General features: G+C 38.2%; 1 protein-coding gene across 3 annotated transcripts in view; it reads right to left on the bottom strand.

The window, feature by feature from the left end:
- The window catches only part of ADAM10 (ADAM metallopeptidase domain 10), a 124457-nt gene that overhangs the window by 43686 nt on the left and 55632 nt on the right, over positions 1–25139 (bottom strand). For all 3 annotated transcript variants that reach the window (XM_058665778.1, XM_058665781.1, XM_058665780.1), the window contains one exon: positions 5151–5251. In XM_058665778.1, the coding sequence (XP_058521761.1) occupies positions 5151–5251 (101 nt within the window). The remainder of the gene's footprint in view (positions 1–5150; positions 5252–25139) is intronic.

The raw sequence follows: 25139 nt of genomic DNA, 5'->3' as shown, positions 1-25139 counted from the left end.
TCTGGCCAGAACAGCCCTGAATGTCGGCTTGGGGCAGGCAGTGAACCCTAAGATGGAAGATGTTTGCTGCTCCAGTCCAGTGTCAGTCTCCCTCCCTTTGTCTCTTTTATATAGATAGAATTGTTTTAAAAAGAAAATGACTGTAATCTTCAACTACACCTTGTAATATTTTTCATTTCTCCTTTCAATTGTATCAGTTTTTCTTCATGCATTATGTAATTCTATTAACTGTACTATTTTTTAAAAAAGATTTTATTATTATTGGAAAGCCAGGATATACAGAGAAGAGGAGAGACAGAGAGGAAGATCTTCCGTCCGATGATTCACTCCCCAAGTGAGCCGCAACGGGCCAGTGCGCGCCGATCCGAAGCCGGGAACCAGGAACCTCTTCCAGGTCTCCCACGCGGGTGCAGGGTCCCAATGCATTGGGCTGTCCTCAACTGCTTTCCCAGGCCACAAGCAGGGAGCTGGATGGGAAGTGGAGCTGCTGGGACCAGAACCGGCGCTCATATGGGATCCCGGGGCATTCAAGGTGAGGACTTTAGCCGCTAGGCCACACCGCCGGGCCCATTTCTATTAACTGTACTATTAACTAATGTTTAGAGTCAGTATTTCATCTTGATAAAGTGAAATTATATCATTATGAAATGTCCAGTTTAGTTTGATAATTCATAACTGGAATACTTTTATACTAATATGATCACTCTAACATTCTTACTATTAGTGCTTCTATGATACATGGTTTGTCTTTTTACTTTTACTCTACGTCTTTACATTTCCTTTAGACATATTTGGGTCAGGCTTTATGAATTATTCTAACCATCTGAGTTGTTTAATTAATGTGTTTAGGCCACTGGCATTTCATGTAACCAATGATCTGGTTAGATTCAGCAGATCTTGATACTTATCTATCTGTATCATCTGTTCTTTGTTTCTTCAGGTCTATTCTTCTACTTTACATTGGATTAGCTGGGTATTTTAAGTTAGATCTGATTGCCTTTATTGACCTATTAACATCCCCCTATTTTTTTTCAGGGTTGCTCCATGACATGGGATATTCCTATAAAATTTCTTAAATGGCTTGACAAAAAATATTCAGACCTTCAGATCACATGGCTGTTGTCACTACTGTGTTATTACTATGCAAAAGCACCTATAGACAGGGCATTGAGCAATGAATGTGGCCAAGCGCCATGGCAACTTTACTTACAAAATAAAGAAATTTTATTTACAAAATATCCACAGGGGTCCAGTGAGGTGGCACTGTAGTAAGCTAATCTTCCACCTGCATCTCATATGAATGCTGGTTCCAGTCCCAGCTGTTCCACTTCAAACCTAGCTCCCTGCTAATGACCTGGGAAAGTAGTGAAGGATAGCCCAAGGTTTGGGGCCCCTGCATCCATGTGGGAAATCCAGAAGAGTCTCCTGGCCCCCAGCTTCAGACAGGTCCAGTTCCAGCTTCTGAGGCCATTTGGGGAATGATGCAGTGGACGGCAAATCTCTCTCTATCTCTCTCCCCCTCTATATAACTCTTTCAAGTAAAACAAATAAATCTTTTCTTCAAAAACTTATAGGAAAACAGAAATAAGACAAGTTTTTTTATATATCCACAAGTCACAGTTTGCTGAGTCCTACTCTAGTGTTCGCAAATTTACTTCTCATGCAAAATATACAATATATTTCCATTAGTCCCTTTTTGGGTCTTTGTGCTACCGCTATAAATTTCACTCCATTACATACTATTATTAGCTTAAGTAATAATCTCTTTAAAGAAGCTTTTTAAATAAACAGCTATATTTACTATTTCATGCTGTGTACGCTAATAAGATTTGAGTTTCATTCTGTATCCTTTTTTGTATCTGAAGTCGCACATGTAAAATTTCTTGCAGTGTACATCTGCTACAGACTAACTCAATTTTTCTCTAAAATGATTTTAAATCAGCCTCATTTTTGAAAAATATTTTCACAAAACACAGGATCTTCATTTGTGAGTTTTCTTTCAACACTACAGATGTTATTCGAGGGACAGTACTATGGCATAGCAGAATAAGCTACCAGCTGCAGTGCCAGGATCATATATGGACACTGGTTCAGTACTGGCTCCTCCACTTCAGATCTAGCTGCCTACTGGGAAAAGCAGAAGATGGTGCAAATATTTGGGACCCTGCCATCCATGTGGGATACCCAGAAGAAGCCCCTGGCCATTGCAACCATCTGGGGAGTGAACGAGAAAATGGAAGCTAGCTAGCGCTCTCTCTCTCTCTCTCTCTCTCTCTCTCTCTCTCTCTGCCTCTCCTTCTCTCTAACTCTGTCTTTCAAATAAATGAACAAATCTTTATATATACACACACATGTTTATATGTACTATACTATACATAAACATATTATATATATACAATATTATGTTTCTACTGCATCTGGATTCGTTGTCCTCCCTTAACAGTGTTACTGGCCTTTTTCTGACAAACAGCTAATTTATATGAAAACTACCTTGATTTTGCAGAGGCTTGTTTTTCTGCATACTGAGGGCTGATCTAGAATGAGCTTTAATAAAAGGCTGGCTTAGCTATTCCTATCAATGCCTTGGGATATATGCCTTGGGAGTAATTTCTGGCAAATTCATAGATTTCCCCAATATATATATATATATTTTTTTTAAAGATTTATTCGTTTTTATTACAGCCAGATATACACAGAGGAGGAGAGACAGAGAGGAAGATCTTCCGTCCGATGATTCACTCCCCAAGTGAGCCGCAACGGGCCGGTGCGCGCCGATCCGATGCCGGGAACCTGGAACCTCTTCCAGGTCTCCCACGCGGGTGCAGGGTCCCAATGCATTGGGCCGTCCTCGACTGCTTTCCCAGGCCACAAGCAGGGAGCTGGATGGGAAGTGGAGCTGCCGGGATTAGAACCGGCGCCCTTATGGGATCCCGGGGCTTTCAAGGCGAGGACTTTAGCCGCTAGGCCACGGCCGCCGGGCCCGATTTCCCCAATATATATTTTTTTCATCTGAGAGCTGTCTAGTAGAATCTCACCCTACACAGGCACAGCTCACACTCCAAAGATCTCAATCCTGCACTGCCTGTTCTCCCATGCTTGCTTCACTTTCTGTATTTTGCTCAATTTTCTAGTGATTTATTGCATGCAGCTTAGTTGGATACCAGTTATTACAGCACAGCTGGAAAGGGAAATCTTCAAAGGGTTCTTGTTAGATGCTTAGTAACAATCCAATTGAGAGTTTTATTTTATTTTAAATGTAAGACAGAGATCCCACTTCAGTTGCTGTTGTTTTTTGTTTTTTTTTTTTAATGAATATTTTTTGTGCCTCTGTTTATTCAATGGACCTTAGTTTACCTACAGTTTCACACATGTACATTCATCAGCATCCAACTTTTTTCTTATGAAGTTTTCTGATTTCTCATATCGGTCTTATAAATCTTCATTATGTTTATCTTATAACATATAACACTAATATCAATGATGTCCTCTTCCTTATATTTCTTGCAGAATACTGCTGATATTCAAATATGCAATGTATGTTAATGTTACTTAAAACCACTCTGCTAAAATCCCTATCATGTCTAGCAGTCTGTGGTCTCATGCCCTGTATCCACATTGCCAACACCTTAGGATAAGCCATGATCACCTTGCAATTTACTTTCCCAGATAGCAGAACAGGACTCCACCACTAACTTCAGAATGCTTTACTGATTTTTCTATTTCTCTGGCCTTTATGTTGTTCCTCCTGTTCCACATATTCCTTCCATCGTCCCATGGCTAAACTGATTGGTGCCTATTCTTTTACTTTCTGATTATTACCTTCAAATAGCTATCTTCTTGTATGTAGAATATAACCTTGTGCTTAACTGTCTTCTGTCTCTTCCTATTTTGTTTCTCATGTCTCCAACTACCTACATACTTTTTGAGAACAAGCCTTCATCTTAATACCCACATACAAGGGGGCTTTGAAAAATCCATGAAAACTTGGCATATCTTTTAATTCCAATTCTCCACAAATGTCTTGAAGTCCCTTTATTTTCGCAGAACCTACAAGTTATACATGACAGAAGATCAGCAAATGTTTGTTTAATGAACATAGGAATAAGTCATACTTAGTACTCAAATTTTCACCTGAAATAGTACGACACTTTACAGATTAAAAATAGATGTAAATACAAATCCAAATGACTCGAGAAATATTCCATTCTACCACTTTTAGAAATTATGTCCAAAATACAAGATAAACATTTCATCATGAAAGGAAAATATGTTCTCATTTTCAATTTATGTTTGAATAACTACAACTTGTCACCTATCACTAAAAAACAAACCTCAAGGGGGGAGGGGTGGGAAAGAAGCTTGCAATTGACATATCAAAACCATTAAATTTTCATTACAGTGAATAACCATTCTTGTTTTTTTTAAAGATTTACTTATCAAAAAAAAAAAAGATTTATTTATCTTTATTGGAAAGGCAGGTCAGATACACAAAGAAAAGGAAAGACAGAGAGGAAGATTTTCCATCCACTGGGTCACTCCCCAGATGGCAAAGGCTGGAGCTGAGCTGATACGAAGCCAGAAGCCAGGAGCTTCTTCAGGGTCCCCCATGCAGATTGAGGGTCCCAAAGTTTTGGGCCATTCTCTACTGCTTTCCCAGGTCACAGCAAGGAGCTGGATGGGAAGTGGAGAAGCTGAGACATGAACCAGCATCCACATGAGATCCCAGTGCTTGCAAGGTGAGGATGTGGCCATTGAGTCATCACATCAGGCCCTTTGGTTTTCCAAAACAGATTTTCAGTGTTAACAGTGAGAAAATATTAAAACTACAGCAAACTTGTTACTATTTCAATATTAATACAAACTTACATTTATATAAAACTAAAGTTCAGATTCAATTTTTTCATTTCATGTTGAAAAATTAAAGGTAGAGTATGGACATGTAATGAAATGCTTTGAGTCACACACATTTGCATTTAAATATTAGCACTGCTTATTTGTTATTAGAAAGTTTCTTGGCCTCTTTGAATATATATATTTCACCAAGTGGTATAAATTGTGCAGAAATTTTAGGACATGCATTTTTAAATAAAGAAATATATGCTCAAGTTCATTTCTATATCTTAAACGTAAGCTAGCGCTATAATCTTTACCTGTATTGCTTCCTCTACACCAGTCATCTGGTACTTCCTCATTCGTTCAAACACTGTGTGATCTGCACAGCCCCCCTGCGGACCATATTTATGTGGATAGTCTAAAGAATAAAGAAAACATATCATTACCATTACATGTGCATGTGTGGGCAACTATCTTATACCTGAAAAATTAACTCATAATTGATGAAAGTCATAAATGCTTACTGAACACTGGAAAGACATTATTGCTACGCATTTTCATTTTAAAACCTGGTTGCTTCCTAATTTGTCCCGCAATAAATTTGTGAATGCTGAAAAAAAGTGACAATAATCACTCTTTATACTGAACTGAACTTTCTCAATCCTTCCCATTTCAGATATACAGAGTATCTTAAAACTGAATTTTAAGTGGACAAGAAACATGTTCCAGGGCTTTTAAAAACAGCTATATCTAAATTTATTTAATGTATAATTAAAATGAAACACAAATACAGTCACTTTCATCATTTATTTTCTTTTCATAATCAAATAGTGATTAATTCACCCTTAATAAAATGGGTTCTATTTCCAGATAACTGTCTAATTTAGTTTGGCCATTTATAAGTTTATCCTACTCTGCCCAAAGTTCCATATATTCCTTTCTTGTTAAGGTTCTTCTTAGTTCATGAGCACTTGAGAGCTTCAAAAAATATTCATAGAAGATGTATATCATGAAAAAGCAGCATGGATTCCAATTTTGTCCACCAAAATTAAATGTGCAATAACTTATTACAACATGTCTAAAAAATATCTAGCTTGAGTAACTAAGGGATAAAGCATCAGTTTCAACAGAGCTTCTACCAGAGCAACATAAATTCTGCTAAAATTAAAGCAAGACAGAGCCAACACTGTGGTATAGCATGTTAAGCTACAGACTGCTCCCACTGCTCCACTCCCGATCCAGCTCCTTGCTAACGCATCTAACAAAGCAGCACAAGATGGCTCCTACCACAAGCAATTGGGTACCAATCAGACGGAGTTCCTGGCTGCTGGCTTTGATTTGCTGCATCACTAGCTGTTGTGGTATCTGGACAGTGAACCAGGAGATGGAAGCGCTTTTTTTTCTTTCTTTTCTCTCTTTCTCTTTCTTTCTTTCTTCCTTCCTTCCTTCCTTTCACTCATTTCTTTTTCTTTCTCTCTCTCTCTTTCTTTCTTCTTTCTTCCTTTCTCTCTCTCTCCCTCTCTTCCCCCTTCTCCTTTTCTGTCTCCCCTCCCCCTCTCCAACCTCCTCTCTCTCTTCTCTACATATCTCCTTTCTGTAACTCTGCCTTTCAAGTAAATAAATAAAATCTTTAACAGAAAAAAAAGAATTAAAGCAAGCATAAATACCAAATAAATGGTACAACCAAGACTTACATATGAGAGATAGCAGTCAAAAATCCCTAAGCAGCTTATAATTAACTCAGAAATTATAAACAGTGCAAGTAGTTTTTAGGATCCAGAATATGAAGTGAAGACTGGTCATTGGAAATGCTAGTTAGATACTACACTATAACTCTAAACTAGCAGGAAAAAGGTAGAGGTTACAATCTATCTATACTGACAAAACTGTGACTTAAAACTAAATTAACTTTCATCAGAAGTCAAGAGTTTTAATGGCTGAAAAATTCAAGCAATAAATGTTAAAGGAACTACATAACTTAAACGATCATTTTTGCAACTCCACATGGATAAAGTAATTGAGGCAAAGTCATCATCAGGTGCTAAGGCCACAAGATTCAAGATGTGAAAGAGAAGGTATTCAGTCTATGAAAGTGACTCCAAATAGAGTAGATATAAAGCATTTATAAAGGAAAATGATATCTTCAGACCAAAGGAATAAAATGATTATTATTTCAGTTACTAAGTCCCCAAACTTAGCAGTACCAATACTGAGAAAACCTGATATAACATCCCCTCTGTTACGATTCAGTGAAAGATATCCAGCTTCACTTACACGGTATTCTTGCCAAGTAACTTAATGGAACCTAATGAGTAAAACAACCATTCACACTGAGAATAAAGGACATACTCCACATGTCACTGACCTACACACTAGCAGGAAAAAAAGGCAATACCATTAAAAATAAATAAATAAATAAATAAATAAACAAACAAACAAATTAATAAAATGAACTGGGTGTAGGGATAGATAGATAGATAGATACATACATACATACATACATACATACATAAGAAACAACTTGCTATAGAGGAGCCAGGTAGGAAACAAGACACTACAAAGGGATAAAGGACTGCCATGTGATTAAATCACTGGTAACTTATGATGCCAACATCTCACAGTGGAATACCAATTCAAGTACTAACTAATCCACTTCCATCCAGTTCACTGTTAACATATCTGGGAAGCAGGGGATCATGACACAAGTACTTGCATCCCTGCTACCCTTGTGGGAGATCTGGAAGCATTCCTAGCTTCTGGTTTCAGCCTGGCCCAGCCTCAGCTATTGGGAACAGCTGGGGGAGAAAATCAGTGGATAGAAGATCTCTATGTCTCTCTTTTTCTCTATTCTCCCCAACCCCAGCCTAGTCTGTCACTCCATCTTCCAAAGAAATACATACATCTTTTAAAAATAAAAGAAACGAGCAAACGGGAAAAAAGGTACTTTTAGGATAATTGAAGACATCATATAGATATTATAGAAGTCTTATAGATTATATGAAATGATATTTCTGAATTACTAATCATGTTTAGAACTGAAACACTACTACAGCTATACAGATAGATGCATATTGGATGAGATTAATTTTTGTGATTCACAAATTTTACGAATTTTCATGACGTCTGTAACCTAGATTCTCTTTTCTACGAAGATTCATTTATCTTTATTTGAAAGGCAGAGATACAGGGCCCGGCGGCGTGGCCTAGCGGCTAAAGTCCTCGCCTTGAACGCCCCGGGATCCCATATGGGTGCCGGTTCTAATCCCGGTAGCTCCACTTCCCATCCAGCTCCCTGCTTGTGGCCTGGGAAAGCAGTCGAGGACGGCCCAATGCATGGGACACTGCACCCGCGTGGGAGACCCGGAAGAGGTTCCAGGTTCCCGGCTTCGGATCGGCGCACATTGGCCCATTGTGGCTCACTTGGGGAGTGAATCATCGGACGGAAGATCTTCCTCTCTTTCTCTCCTCCTCTGTGTATATCTGGCTTTCCAATAAAATGAATAAATCTTTAAAAAAAAAAAAAAAGAAAGGCAGAGATACAGCAAGAGAAGGTGAGAGAGGGAGAGAGAGAGAGAGAGAGAGAGAGACAGAGACAGAGACACACCTTCCACTTGCAGGTTCACTCCCCAAATGATTGGGCCAACCCAAAGTCAGGAACCCAGAAGTTCTTCCAAGACTCCCTCATGAATGCAGAGGCAAAGCATTTAAACCGTACTCCACTGCTTTCCCATGTACATTAGCAGGGAGCTGGATCAGAAGCAGAACATCTAGACTCAAATGGGAGCCCAGAGGGAATACCAGACCATGGTGGAGGTTTAACTTTCTACAACACAGTTCCAGCCCCTGTAACCTACTTTCAACCAGTTACCCCAAAAAGGTATTTGAAGAATAGGAGAGTGTAAAACTACTTAAAAATTGCCAATCTAGGGGAAGGCAATATATGTTCATTTTATAATGTTTAATAGATTAATTAACTAACTAACTTGAATGACAGATTTCCAGAGAGGGGAAAAGACAGCAAGATCTTCCATCCACTGGTTCACTCCCCAAGTGGTCACAATGATCAGGGTTGGGTCAGGATGAAGCCAGAGCCTGGTGTTCCACCAAGGTTTCCCACATGAGCAGCAGGGCCTGAAGCACCTGATCCATCTTCCACAGCTTTCCCAGATACATTAACAGTAAACTGGACTAGAAGTTCAGCAGCCAGGACTCGAACTGGACTCATACAGGATGCCACCATCACAAGCAGTGGCTAAACCTCTGCCCCCACAATGCTTATCCCATTTTATAAATCTTTGAACTTATTTATAAAGTTGACATTTTCAAAATAAAGATTATTAGATTGCAACATCTGTGAAACAAGTTTAAATGATTTTGAAGTGCAAACCTAACATTATTGAAGTGCTGAGAAAGGAAAAACTGACATATTTATTGTTTTGCCATTTCAAAGGTTAGCTTTGGGAAAATGAAAATACAGACTCATCCAACATATATTTAACACAGTTCTGCCACAAAGGCTGGAAAGTTTCATAGTGTAATATGCCAGCATTTTCAATTCTCACCTTTCTAGTAAATTAGGGTGTAAGCACCCTAATTTCTTCCACTATTCATTTTAATCTGAAAATGTCCCAATGAGCCCAGGCTGTATTCATATTGGATCCAGCTTTTGTGGATCATCAACTAAGTTCCTCCATACTAAACTAGTCACTTCAACTAAAAACAAAAATGCATGGAAATACTCACAGACAACTGTACACACACAGACACACATACTCTAAAGCTCCTTATTCAAAATACATTTGGTGTTACAATAGCTACTTTAACTACCACAGCCAAATTTGCAGCTTGATATAATCATTTTGTGCTGTTTTGCCACAGCACTGCAAAGGCCAGTCTCCAGTACCTAAAAATACAGCATGTTTTTTTGGGTAGTTTTCCCCTTACATGGGTAAGAAAATGATTTATCTATTTCTTACAAAACAACAACGGGTATGGTAAGGAGCTATGCCACTGACTCAGACAATGACTCCACAAAGAAACAGAAAATGCTCTCAGGATACTAACATTCAAAATATTTTTACGAAAGGAAAGGGATGAGATCAATTTACGTGTTTTCTGAAATTTTAATTCCTGCTCCAGTGTGATAAGTAACTACATTATGATTCCACTATTATGTTATGTGCCTAGTTTTCCTCTATCAGTCAGCTTCAGGCACTTACATTTAGATTTCCTAGAATAGAGTTAATACTTAGTAAGAATCTATTTTAATATTTACCTAGACTAAGTTCAATGGAAAAAATTAACACTCGTTGCACTTCTATGAAATCAGATAGCCCAAGAACCATTGTTAACTACAGTTCTAATCTGTCAGCTTCTTAAAGCATCTCAATATTGCCCCTACCCAAAAACACTCTTAGACATGAGCAGATACAAGAGCATATAAACACAACCCTTTTCCCAAATTTTAAAAAATAAATAATTTAACTTGGATTTTCAAAGGAAGAGCTGCGTGATTAAATAATTGATTTATAGCTGGTCTTTAGATGTGCTTTCCCTGTATGTCTAGCATAGCTGGTTTCCCCAAAACTCATACCTCACCACCACCAGATACTTTAAAAAGAAAAAAGGTGTATATGTGTACAGTAGTAGTTTGAAACCATCTATTTATCAAAATAAATACCTCCCCCATGTCTTCTCAGACTAGCATACTCAAACAATGTTGAACAAACAGTATTAACGGGCAAGTTTGGCAGTCACCGACCTAACAAGTTTCTTATAATCCAGGGCATAAATCCAGGTTTAGTTGCTGGAATGCTGGTGTGGGAGAGAAGTGTCCTTCCAGGATCCTCTAGGATCTTTCCCCTGCTGGATGGCAGAAGACACAGCAGAATAGTACAGAGGGTTCCCGAAGCTACCTAGTAGCTACCTAGTAAGTAGTAACCATACTAGATAGCTACAAGGTAACAAATCAGTTCAGTGTATTTTGCTGATGCATCTCCAAACTTCTGTATTACAGCTGCCATTAGTTTAATTCATGGTAAAAACTTAGGATGCAAATAACACACACACTCACACACACACAGATTCTGCATCTGACTTTTAGCGGCATGTGGCAGGCTTTTCCTATCCAAACACTAAAATAATCTTGGAAAAGCATGTCATAACTACTTAAACAATATCTGTATTTATTGTCTTTTTTTTTAATGTGTGCACTCATGACTAACTGGCTTTCAACCAATCACAGATATGACTTTTATCAACAATTGCCAGTTACTTTCTGATTATCTATACTTAAGACTATAGATAAGACACTCCACACCGGTTGTCCAAGTGGTCTCACTTCATCAAAGCACCAAATGCCTACCCCTGAATGCCAGTTTTGTTGGTTTGTCTTCCCCTTCTATTCAAAATAATCAGCAGTGTTCTTAGAAGTTTGCTATGCTGCATATGCCATCTTCACATCATTTCCAGTTTTAGAGGTATAAATTATGTGCAGACTTTCAGGTACTTAAAAATTTTCTGTATTGTTTTGAAATTTCACTATTCAAAACTACATAATCACAATATCAATTTTGTCTATTATATTGCATGGCTGTAAAAACACTGAAACACGCTAAACAAGAGATGTACATTTTGTACATCTGCATTTGCAATAGATAAGGATTCTCAAGGTCTCAGCTCTTGGGAAACACATTGCAGCTTTTGACTGCTCTTGTCAAAGGCCTGAGGTTGTCTTTCACAATATTAATGACCACAGTTATAAAGCCAAGAACAAACAATTACCCTTAGTAATAGGCATTTTTCCATTAGAGATACAGAGAAAGGGAGAGAGAAAGAGAGAGAGATGTATTTCTTTAAAAGGTAGAGAGAATAAAAAAGAATTTTCCCTCTGCCAGGCCAAATCCAGTGTTCTTTTTGACATATTTTTAAATAAATATTGTTTGTACATAACTGCCTTGACCAACTCTTACTTCTATACCTGAGTACTTATAATTGCAAAAATGCTTTTACTGCTTATTTCACTTTGCAAACTGGTTAACACAGTACTCTGTCATGCTCTGAGTCACCTCTGAAGAGAATTTCCTTTTATAAATATAAATGTATTCTAAAGAACTCTCAAATTCTTTCTAAAAGTATTCCTTCAGAAACTTTGATCCTTTTGGATTTCAGACTTCAGGAATTTACTTTTAAGGATTTTGAACTTTCAGTATTTTAACATTCAGGATTATAGCCCAACTAAATGACAACACAGTCAATATGTTTAGTCTAATTTGGGGGACATTATTATATTTTACTAGAGACTAGAGTACTGTATAACAACAGGAGTTCTGACTCCATATCAGCCCCACATGTATATTCTCATTTGGCTAGCCTTCTAGCATCACATTAAAGACAATGAGTTATAGTTATTTAAGATGGCGATGTTCTTATGCTGTTGCTATATTTATAAGATACTCTGCATGCCATGCACATGAAAATTGTTCAGGTGTGTGGAAGCAATAAATTTCTCTCTTCCAGAAACAATTGATTGCAACTCTCTTGGGCCTATGCAGGAGCATAATCCAAACACATCTCACAATCTGCTCCAGCACCGGGATACGATATGGGTGCCGGTTCTAATCCTGGCAGCTCCACTTCTCATCCCGCTCCCTGCTGTGGCCTGGGAAAGCAGTCGAGGATGGCCGAAAACCTGGGGACCATGCACCCATGTGGGAGACCTGGAAGAAGTTCCCAGATCCTGGCTTCAGATCAGCATACCACCGGCCATTGCGCTCACTTGGGGAGTGAATCATCGAACAGAAGATATTTCTATCTCTCCTCCTCTCTGTATATCCAACTTTCCAACAAAAATAAATCTTTTTTTAAAAAAAAGTGAATCCTGATTTCCATCATGGGCAGATCACTATGAATGCTACTTCTCAAATTTAAATAAAACCAACTATACCAACTGACCTATATTTAAGTACAGTAGCAGAACTAAATTATATTTAAAAGCAGAAAGGGTGATGTTTTGGCACATTCATTATATAATTTACTATAGATTGCTAATGAGCCTCACAGATTACTGCTTTCTGAAACTGACATTCTTAAATTCAATAAATACTCCTTTGAAAATTATCAAAGTATTGGTTCCACTAAGGAAGCACAATACTGAATCTAGATACCACAAAGTCTAAACATTTTTATCTTCAGGAATTATCAATACACTATGAGTATCCATCCAATATACAGCTTTTCCCCACTCCACCCAGTTACTGCCCCCTCTGGGATATATAGCTTACAAGTTTCAGCTTTTAGAATTTTAGCCCTTCGGGATTTTAATCTTTTGGGAATACAATTTTGATATTTTAGACATTAGAGCTTATCTCTAAGAATGCAACATTCAGGACTTGGTGTTCAGGATTACATCTTTAAACACTGATTTATCTGTAAAGTTGTAAAAACATTAACAGTGGGCCCAGTGAGGTGGCCTAGTGGCTGCTGAAGTCCTTGCCTTGAACGCCCCGCAATCCCATATGGGTGCCGGTTCTAGTCCCAGCAGCTCCACTTCCCATCCAGCTCCCTGCTTGTGGCCTGGGAAAGCAGTCAAGGATAGCCCAAAGCTTTGGGAAGCGGCATCCGTGTGGGAGACCTGGAAGAAGTTCCTGGCTCCTGGCTTCAGATCGACACAGCACCAGCCATTGCGGTCGCTTGGGGAATAAATCATCAGACAGATCTGCATCTCTGTCCCCTCTCCTCTCTGCATATCTGACTTTCCAACAAAAATAAATAAATCTTTAAAAAAAAATGTAACAGTGGGCCCAGTGTGGTGGCCTAGCAGCTAAAGTCCTCGCCTTGAACGCCCCGGAATCCCATATGGGTGCCGGTTCTAATCCCGGCAGCTCCACTTCCCATCCAGCTCCCTGCTTGTGGCCTGGGAAAGCAGTCGAGGACTGCCCAGAGCTTTGGGACCCTGTACCTGTGTGGGAGACCTGGAAGAGGTTCCAGGTTCCCGGCTTTGGATCAGCGCAGCACCGCCCATTGCGCTCACTTGGGGAGTGAATCATCAGACGGAAGATCTTTGTCTCTGTCTCTCCTCCTCTCTGTATATCCGACTTTGTATGAAAATAAATAAATCTTTTAAAAAAATGTAACAGTGATGTTGGATTTTTTGAGCATTAAGATTCAGGAATTTAGCAACAGGCATTTGGCACTTGGGTGAAGTGACTTAGAAATCACTTGGAATGCATAGGATTTGGTGCCTACTATGCTCCCAATTCTAATTTCCTACTGGTACAAACTGGAAGAGCTGGCAGGTATTCAAGTGCCTATCAATGACAACAGAGACTTGACTTGTCTGCCGCATTCCAAGCTGTTGCAGGTATCTGGAGAATGAACCAGCAGATGAAAGATCTCTCTCAGTCTCTTTCTGTCTTTCAAGCAAATAAATAAAAATGAATGAATAAGGCCTGGTGCAGTAGTCTAGTGGTTAAAGTCCTCACTTTGCATGCGCCGGGATCCCATATGGGCGCCGGTTCTCAACCCAGCAGCCTCACTTCCCATCCAGCTCCCTGCTTGTGGCCTGGGAAAGCAGTCAAGGACAACCCAAAGCCTTGAGACCCTGCATCCACATGGGAGACCTAGAAGAGGCTCAGGGCTCCTGGCTTTGGATTGGCACAGCTCTAGATGTTGTAGTCACTTAAGGGGTGAATCATCAGACAGAAGATCTTCCTCTCTGTCTCTCCTCCTCTCTGCATATCTGCCTTTACAATAAAGCTAAATACATCTTTTTTAAAAAATGAATGAATAAATAAATGACATTTTAGAATCCTCTTTTTTAAAAAAAAGATTCAGATATCCAAAAAACTATCTGTTGGGTATCTCCTCATTTAAATAATAAAACACATAATCAGCACATTTTTATATATAAGCACGTTGTAAAATTGTGGATATGAGTAGACTTGCTATTACAGCAGATTTCTTTCTGCAACTCCTCCACACAGAAGTCAAGGAAGGGTCTGTATTCAAATTAACAACATGCTGCCTACAGGCTTCTCTCATGGACTGAGAGGCAGGCAAGGGAAACTTACGAACTACAACCTAGCACACTATCACTCTCCAGGGCTGAGAGACTGCCGAGATACACCAACAAAACGGCCAGCTCCTCTTTCTCCCCTGTATGTTGCATTTGGTTATAACTAAGAGAATATCTATATTCAATAAAATTAGTTCAGGTCCGTCATCTGGTACGAGTTAAGAGAATTCTGTAGCATTCGTCACCTCCTACAGAAATTTTCAATATCCTCCTTACTACCACAAGCCTTTTCCCTCCACACTCTGGCAATCATTCAGCAGAAGTTAATATTCTTCAGTTCTCCAGTGTTGACCATCTGGCTGTCTGTCATGATATACTCTTCCTCCTCCTCATCCAGTTTAAAATTTCACTGTCAATTATTGTAATTACTGCATTCATCTTCTCCATTCTAGTCATCCAACCAAACCATGTTGATTCTCAAACGAATCATATAAAATCCAAGTTTCTTATGCCCAGGCAACTAAATTGAGCTGGATAAAAACTGGTAAAGACAAATTTTCTCATTCAAGTTACAATCTGTAACTTCAAACAGTTCTTTAGTGTGAAGTAGCCACCCTATTTTCAGAACACCTTCCCAATTTTAGTTAACACGAGGTAATCCTGTTTGCCCCTGTAGTTCAGACCACAAAACTGACCATGCAAGCTAAAATTCTGTAAAGCAATCTTAACCAGTGAAACAAAAAAATTACAATTGATTTGTGACCTTTAAAATCTTTTTAAACACATTAAAACTGCACCCAGCACTGTAGCCTAGTGGTTAAAATACTTGTCTTGCAAGCCTCCCAGGGATCCCATATGACAACCAGTTTGTATCCAGCTGCTTCACTTTCCCTCCAGCTCCCTGCTTGTGGCCTGGGAGAGCATTCAAGGACGGCCCAAGGCTCTGGGACCCTGCACCTGCGTGGCAGACCCGTAAGAGGCTCCTGGCTCCTCCTCAGCTCTGGCCACTGCGGCCACTTAGAGAGTGAACCAAGGGATGGAAGATCTTTCTCTCTGACTTCCAACTCTCTGTATATCTACGTTTCCAATAAAAATAAATAAAGCCTTTTTAAAAATTAAAAAATAAAAAAACTTTAAAACTATCTTAGTATTCGTTATGAACGTATAAGAAAACGTATTTTAACTATCTCATTTATTTAGTACATTAAAAACATCAAAAACATTTAAAAACAAATATAGCAATTTGTTTAACTTCTACTTTTTATATCATAAATTAAAGATTTTTGAGCTCTTTATGATAAGATTTTCAGGGAACAAAGTATCTCCAACAGTACTTATATATGCCGAACATTGGAAAAGAAAAAAAAACAACTCTCTTCCAGTACAAAAAAAGAAAAAGCAGGTCAAGTATAAAATTTTCCCCTTATACTCTCAAAATTTCTAAAAGAGCCTATTTTCCTGGCCACGTTAACTATAAAAATGGACAATGACATTTTTCTCACTAAAATTACTGACAGTATAATTCCCATTTCCAGAAAAAGCCTTTTGTTCCACTAATGAATAAGCCTTCTTTGAGATGCAAAATCATAGGATGCACCGCAGTTCCACTGAAAAAGCCAAACAGCATATTCTTTCACAGAGAATGAGTCATGGGTGTACAATATTCAGCCTATTTCAAACAAAGTTCAGCTTTAGATCTATTGCCTTTCTTCCAGTTCCTCTGCATGCCAACCTCCTGCTTTTGTTTTGTGGTAGAAGACACAAATATAAATAATACATACATTGTGATACAACCTCTGGCAGAAAAGAGTTCTAATTAACTCTAATTTTCTACGTCAATAAGAAGCAAAGCAATATCATAGTTCAGATTCTGTGTCCAAAAAAAGCACCCATTTCTTGTATCTTCACTATCCAACAGGGTACTCTTCCCTCCATGTGACTGGCAGGTTCGGAACCTGATTATAAGATTCAAAGGCCTAGCTAGAACATAATTCTCCTAGAGTCAAAAACTGCCTACAGTATTTTCAATAGCGTTATATGAATCATCAAATACAAACAATCCAATTTCACTCTATTAAATTAAGTTTAAAAAGAGTGATTTTACAAGCAGATAATGTATAACAGCTACTTAGCTAACATCTAGAGGGTGATATTGAGTGAAGTACTTGCCCATGAAAACTGTCATATATTCCTAAAGTTGCCAAAACTAACAGATTCACTGACAGAGACTGACAAGATTAACAAAGGTGAGTTTAAAGGGAGGAGGTTCCAAAAATTTCCCCCTTTCACAGTCTACTGGAGAGGAGACTCCAGTACCCTTTCTCAACCTCCCATGTCCTGTTACCCATTTTCCCTAATCACCTTTTCCAACCTCCACATGGAGCTTCCGTTTTGGAACAGTGTGGGAGCATGGGAGCTTGAAAACGGGCAAAAATGAAGATGGTCCCCCTTTCCAAATGCAACCAGAATATTGCTTTACCAGGAAACAGGGATATGGTTTTGGGCCAAGCATATCACTCACAATGCCTTTTTAGAAGCAGTTCTTTGGGATATGAAAAAGTGCCTAGTTAGGCACTTTCACACCATCACCAGTATAAGCATCAATTACTGAATTACGCTATAATAAATGAGAAAGACCAACTTTTAGCTCACATATCCCAAGGACATACATATACACACTCCTAAAAGCTTGTTTCCTCTAAAACTAATCCTTATAATTAACCATAAATGCCAGCAGTCAAAATAGCTACCTTTCTGCAAAATCATTAGAAACATCGAAAAATAAAGAAGCCTTAGCTCTTCCTAAAATTTTGCCCAAATCCTCACTAAACTGCCTTTACTATCATTAAAACCTTTTTGACTTGGACTAGAATTTTTACTTTTCTACGTTAACTTAGAATATCAACAGAAAAAAGCACTAGAGTAGAGTATTTTGCTCAAATTATTTTCACACAACCCTTTATGGTTCAATTTCCATATATTGACATGACATCAAATTCTAGTGCTTTTTATGCACTAAAATTATAGTATTCAATTAGATTCAGCATTACATCAACCATATAGTTAATTAAAAACTATTTCAATCCTTGGGCTTGGCACAGTGGCCTAGTGGCTTAAGTCCTCGCCTTGAACACACCAGGATCCCATGTGGGTGATGGTCCTAAACCCAGCAGCCTTACTTCCCATCCAGCTCCCTGCTTGTAACCTGGGAAAGCAGTTGAGGACAGCCCAAAGCCTTGGGATCCTGCACCCATGTGTGGGAGACCCAGAAGAAGCTCCTGGATCCTGGCTCCAGATCGGCACAGCACCAGCGGTTGTGCTTACTTGGGGAATGAATCATCGGAATGATCTTCCTCTCTGTATATCTGACTTTGTCATAAAAATAAATAAATCTTTAAAAAAAAGAAAACAATTCCATTCCAATGAGCAGTCTACTGACTAGGCATAACTAAGAAACAACACTTTGACAGCTTGCACTGTTGTAAAGCAAGCCAAGCCTCCACCTGCAGTGCTGGCATCCCATATGGGGACCAGCTGCCGTGAGTCCCAACTGTTCCACTTCTGATCCAGCTGCCTGCTAATGGCCTGGGAAAATAGTGGAAGATGGCCTAAGTTCTTACACCCTTGCACCCACATTGAGACCCCAAAGAAGCTCCAGACTCCAGGCTTTGAATTGGTTCAGCTCTGGCCACGTCATCCTTCGGGCAGTAAACCAGACGATGGAAGAGTTCTCTGTCTCTCCTTCTCCTGTGACTCTGCCTTTCAACATATACATCTTAAAAAAAAAAAAAAAAAAAAAAAGAAATCTTTAAAGGAAAAAGGCTCTATTTTTAAAATGTATGAAGTATAAAGTCTTAAAGCTTTCGGATTCATTCTTTTTACTAGCAAAGGCTAACAAACTAATATCTTTTCAATTCCACAATTATTTATTTAACCTCAAAGCATAAAAGTTATATTTAAAATTACATTATTCCTATAATACCTATATTACAAAATGAATTAAATTTATCCTTTAATCTCTTTCTGAAATGTTTCCAATGTTGCAAATTAGAATACTGAATGGATATTTCTGAGAAGGAAAAGAACAAAATTTTCAAACTTAATCTTCATTTATGGATGAATTTCAAAGTTGCTTAACAACATAAAACCTTTTGCTATTTTTATTAGTTTTGCATTTCTGAAGTGATTCATTGCTTATCTTTATAACTAAAATTTGAGATTAAAAGTGGTAAATGAATATATACAGATATATGTGGTAACCACATAGAAAATATCTTAACCTAAAATTTTCTTAAGTCTTATTTATATAAACAACTATCTGCATAATATGAAAAGGAAAAGTCTGTTTTCTCCAAATTCTGCCCAAAAGAGAAAAGTCTCAATGTCTCTTTTAATCTGAATATTAAACTTTTACTTACACTAAATATCATTTTTAAAATAACCATTCCCCAGAATCTTCTGAACTTCTCTAGTTTGGCCTTATGAGTACTTCAAAAATATTAATGTATATTCTCAAGATTAACTCCAAAAAAAAAAAATCAAAGTCCATAATATCTTTAAGTTTTTGTATTTCTTTTAAACTACTGTTTTTTCGAAGTTCAGTATTTCAGATCAATGCTAAGCAAAGAGAGACTAACAATATACTTGTTTATACTGTGTGAGTTCTGAAGTCATAGGACCTGGTAATTGTCATCTTAGCCACAATGTTAGAAATAAACACCCAGCAATCACAGCACACCACAACTCAACTTTTCAACTGTTTACCATATTTATCACAGCTTGCAATTAAGCAATTTTCAAGCTCCAGACTAAATCTAAGTATGGTAAAAACACTTTTTAAGATGGCTTTCAGAATTTTGTGTCATGAATAACCACATCAGTTTCTTGACAGGATGTGAACACTAGCTATGATGACTGTTTTCCAATTCAATACTTTTTTTCCTCTTCTCCTCACTTTTCTCCCTCCCTCCCACTTACAGTGACAAACAAAGAGGTGGAAACCTTAACATCTGTGACAAAAGAAGCAGTATCTTGAACTTTCCCACAAATCAGGAGGCTTCTAGAAGCATGAGGCTTCCCTCTTAAAACAATAAAATAAAGCTCAACACCATTTTTCAGAAAAATAACGGCTCTTCTTGGCAAAAAACAAGAGAAAGAAAATTAAAGCTATGTCCACTACATATGATGTCACAAGGCAACTCAAAATAAATAAATAAATATTTTAAAACTTTATATACTTAATTAAATATTCAGATTTAAAGATTAAGTATTTCCAAATAAGTATGGCAAGAAAAATTACTTATTATATCTTCATCTCCAAGTTACCTAATTCAACTAATTTTTAATTCAACTAAAAATTTAGAGCAAACATATAGTCAAAACATTCCTAAAAACCATTCACTTTAAGGAATTCTATTATAGCGGGCCTGGTTCGGTGGCCTAGCCAATAACGTCCTCACCTTGAACACGCTGGGATCCCGTATGGGTGACGGTTCTAATCCCAGCAGCCCCATTTCCCATCCAGCTCCCTGCTTGTGGCCTGGGAAAGCAGTCGAGGACAACCCAAAGACGTTGGACCCTGCACCCGCAAGGGTGACCTGGAAAAGCTCCAGGCTCCTGGCTTCGGATTGGCACAGCACACGTCGTTGTGGTCACTTGGGGAGTGAATCATCAGACAGAAGAGCTTCCTCTCTGTCTGTCCTCCTCTCCGTATATGCGACTTTGCAATAAAATAAATAAATCTTAAAAAAAAAAAAAAAGAATACTATTATAGGGCCTGGCACGGTAGCATAGCGACTAAAGTCCTTGCCTTGAAATCACTGGGATAGAGGCGCCATATAGGTGCCTGTTCTAATCCCAGCGGCCCCACTTCCCATCCAGCTCCCTGCTTGTGGCCTGGAAGAGCATTCGAGGGCGGCCCAAATGGGAGCCTGCACCCACGAGGGAGACATGGAGGGGACTCCGGACTCCTGGCTTCAGATCAGTTCCGTTGCAGCCACTTACACAGAGTGAATTAGCAGACAAAAGATCTTCCTCTCTGCCTCTCCTCCTCTCTACATATCCGACTTCCCAATAAAAATTTAAAATAAATCTTTAAAAAAAATTACTATTATATTTTACAAGAAAGTGTTTTTCTCAGTTTCTTTAAAATAAATTGTATGAAGGGGCAAAGGATTAAGTGATTTTCTTACCTTGTCATAACTGTTCACACTTCTGTGTCCTAAGAGAGAGTGCTTTTCACTACATAAGTACAGAATTGAGCAAGTGTGAATTCTAAGCTAACTCCACAGTTTCCATTACATCTAACTGTCGATCAAAGTACCTACAAATTACAAAATGTTTTCACAGAAAATTGTCTCTGTGTTCTCAGATAGTCTCTAAAACCATACTATAAGGTACCCCAGAAGAATACTACCAATTCCCTCGATGGTTTTATACCTTGATGCCTACAGACATTAAAACAACATTAATAAAAATAAATAAATAAATAAAGATAATTTTTTTAAAATTAAAAAAAAACATTAAGAGAAAGGTAGCAAAAAAAAAAGTGAGGAAGGTAGCTAAATTTTCATTAGACTCTTACCCCTAACTTATTACTAATGAGGATAATACATGCAGGGAAAACAAATTCACTCAAGCTATACACACAGCTAATGGACAATCAAACGATACTTAAAAAGTTAAATCCTAAAAATAATAGACATTATTGTATACCCTCTTCCTTTTAAAATCCATTGTAAAATAAAACATCTATTGCTAATTATGCTAAGATTACTAGAACTAAAACAGCAAAAAGGTGCAAATGCATGTTCTCAGAAAAGCCTGAGGGCCCGGCACACCCGCATGGGAGACCCGGGAGGGAGGGTTCCTGGATCCTGGCCATTGCAGTCACTTGTGGAGTGAATCATCGGATGCAAGATCTTCCTCTCTTTCTTTCCTCCTCTCTGTATATGTGACTTTGCAATAAAACTAAATAAATCTTAAAAAAAAAATTGGGGACCCCACCACACCCATGTGGGAGACCCAGAAGAAGCTCCTCGCTCCTAGCTTTAGATCAGCTCAGCTCTGGCTGATACGACCATTTGGGGAGGGAACCAGCAGACGGAGGGTCTTTCTCTAAGTCCTTTTTTCTGTAATTTTGTCTTTCGAATAAAAATTTTTAAATACCAAAAAAAAAAAAAAGCCTCATAAACCTTTGGAATGAAACTAGTGAGAATTTACAACTTTCTTGTCTAAGTGAAACAAAAGTGCACATGAAAAGTATACAAAACCAATGATCAGAGACAGAAGTTCTCTGAGCCTCAGTTTCCTCACCTAAGTGAGGACAGATACTATGAATATCTGAACTTTAAAAAGTTACTCGTTACTCAAAGCCATGTCAATTCCATAATATTGCAAATTGCTGTTAATGTTATATTGGGACTCTTAATTGACTGGGATGATATTCTACCAGCTCTGACTTCGGACCAGAAATGGTCTCCCCAAGAAACTGTTCAACCCATCTGGACAATAAGTAGCTGGACTCCATGCTTGGTATATGTTTGCAAGCAAAGAATCTTGATTGAATTTGATCGGTAATACTGCATCAAGGTGGAGGAATCCACCAGAGGGGAGGGGAGGGGAGGGGTGAGGGGACTCCCAGAGCCTATGAAACTGTCACATAATGCATAACATTAATAAAAAAAAAAAAAGTTACTCGGAATACTAAAATCAAAAAGTGGGCAACTTTAATTTATGTCATGTATACATTATGCAATTGCAACTACTCACAGAACTATAGCTACTTCTAGAAGCTTCAATATTCCACAGAGAAAGGTTAAAGGATCAATTAAAACTATCTCAGATTCCTCTAGGAGGAGGTAGGTAAACTAAAGTTTGCAAGACAAGAGTTCTGTCACCTCTTCTCATTTGACATTCATAAATGTCAAAAACATAAAACTCTTTTTACATTTTAATATAATTTGAAAGAAAATCAAAGGAATCTTATTTTTTTTCATACAAAAACAACAGAAATTCAAACGTGGGTCCACAAACATGCTTTGGAAAAGAGCAACGCTCATTCATTTCTGTGTTTCCGCGGATGCTTTGGCATTGTATCAACAAACCAGAGTGCCTGCAAGAGAGCTCATGCAGTACCTAATCTATCAAAAATACTTACCATTTGCGCCTGAGCAGAGAAAGTATGCTGATTTTGGTTAGACTCTAAAATATAGTGATTAATTTAAAAAATTAGCAATTAATACATGAATATTTTCTTTTTTAATTTTACTTCTTTTTATTATTATTATTATCATTATCATTTCATGATACACTTCCATACACCCTGGGATTTCCCCCACTCCAACCCCTCCCCCAAAACTGAGTTCTCCTATATATTATTACTATAGTATACTTCTTGATAAACATTCATATGTCCATCATTGCAGGCATGGACAATGGCAGAGAGTCCACCATCTTATTATCAACAGATATTTAACGGTTTCATTGAGAGTCCATTTTCGGTTTGGAAATAGAGATGCATACTGCATTGTATCCTCACATCTGGATATGACAGCCCCCGTTACAGTTACTATACATCCCCTTAAATGAAAAGTCACAAAACAAAATCAACAACAGGAGGAAAAAAGAAATTAACAACACCATGAAGTTAAATATCATGCTACTGAATGGCTAATGTGTCGCTGAAGAAATGAAAAAGAAAATTAAAAACCTTCTTGAAGAAAATGATGCTACTGTATGATCTACGAGTCACTGAAGAATTTAATCAGAAGAAAGTGTTTTGAAGAGGTGAAACTAACAACAAAAAAATCAAAATCCATGAGATATAGTCTCTGCTGATTTTTGTTGGTGAAATGTGTTTCCTGTAGGCAACAAATAGATGGGTTTTGTTTTTTAATCCGGTCTACTAATCCAAGGCATTTGAATGATGAGTTTAAGCCATTTACATTCAAGGTTAATATGAATGGGTGGTAATTTGGTCCTGTTATTTTAGCAATGGGTTGTTCATTGATTTAGTCTTCTGTTGTCATTTTACTGGGATGTTCTTCCCGTTTGCCTTCGGTTTTGGTGGATGCTATTCCTCTTCTCTGTCACGAGAGCATCTTGAAGTATCATTTGTAGGGCAGGTTTAAAAGAGGCAAATTCTTTTAACTTTTCTTTACTGTGGAAGAATTTTATTTCATTTTCAAAGACAAAGGAAAGCTTTCTGGGTATGTTATCCTGGGCTGACAATTATTTACTTTTAGAATCTGGAATAATCACTCCATTCTCTTCTTGCCTATAGAGTTTCCTGTAAGAGGACTCCTATGAGTTTAATGGCACTCCTTTATATGTCAATTGATTCTTTCCACGTGCACATTTCAGGATCTTTTCCTTATGTTCGATTAAAGAGCTTGATGATCATGTGTCATGGTGATTATTGCTTTTGATCAAGCCTGTTGGGAGTTCTGTGCCCCTCCCCTCCTGGATCTTGTTTCCCAATTCTTTCTCTAGATTACAAAAATTCTCCCTTATTCTTTCATTGAATATATTCTTAATCCCAGTTTCTCTTTCTCACATTCTGGAAGCCTCATAACCTTTATATTTGGCCTTTTAATAGTATCTTTCAATTCCTGAGTATTTTTTTAACGTGACCTAGCTCTGCTTCCATTTTTTTGTTTGTTTTCCCCTGATAGGAAACATCTTTTTTTTTTAAAGATTTATTTATTTTATTACAAAGTCAGATATACAGAGAGGAGGAGAGATAGAGAGGAAGATCTTCCGTTCGATGACTCACTCCCCAAGTGAGCGCAATGGCCGGTGCTGCGCCGATCCAAAGCCAGGAGTCAGGAGCCAGGAACCTCTTCTGGGTCTCCCACACAGGTGCAGGGTCCCAAGGCAATGGGCCGTCCTCGACTGCTTTCCCAGGCCACAAGCAGGGAGCCGGATGGGAAGTGGAGCTGCTGGGATCAGAACTGGCGCCCATATGGGATCCTGGGGTGTTCAAGACAAGGACTTTAGCTGCTAGGCCACTGTGCCAGGCCCAGGAAATATCTCTTAACTTTGAGATTCTCTCTTCTGCTTCCTTCCTTATTTTTGGACACTCTACACTGTACTTTTAATTTGCTCCACTATATTCTTCATTTCTGATATATCAGCTTTCATTTGGTTCATTTCCTGTGACATGTTCCTAAAATTTCTTCAACACCTGCTTTATGTGCTTCTCATTGTTGATAAGAAGCTTTATAACAAGTGTTTTGAATTCTGTATCTCCCATTCTCTCAATGTCTTCCTCAGTTAACTCTGAAGTTGA

This window comes from Ochotona princeps, chromosome 6, assembly GCF_030435755.1.
Source record: "Ochotona princeps isolate mOchPri1 chromosome 6, mOchPri1.hap1, whole genome shotgun sequence".
Classification (NCBI taxonomy): Eukaryota; Metazoa; Chordata; class Mammalia; order Lagomorpha; family Ochotonidae; genus Ochotona; species Ochotona princeps.
The sequence above is the reverse complement of the archived record's forward strand: the minus strand, read 5'-3'. Positions and strand labels throughout refer to the sequence as shown.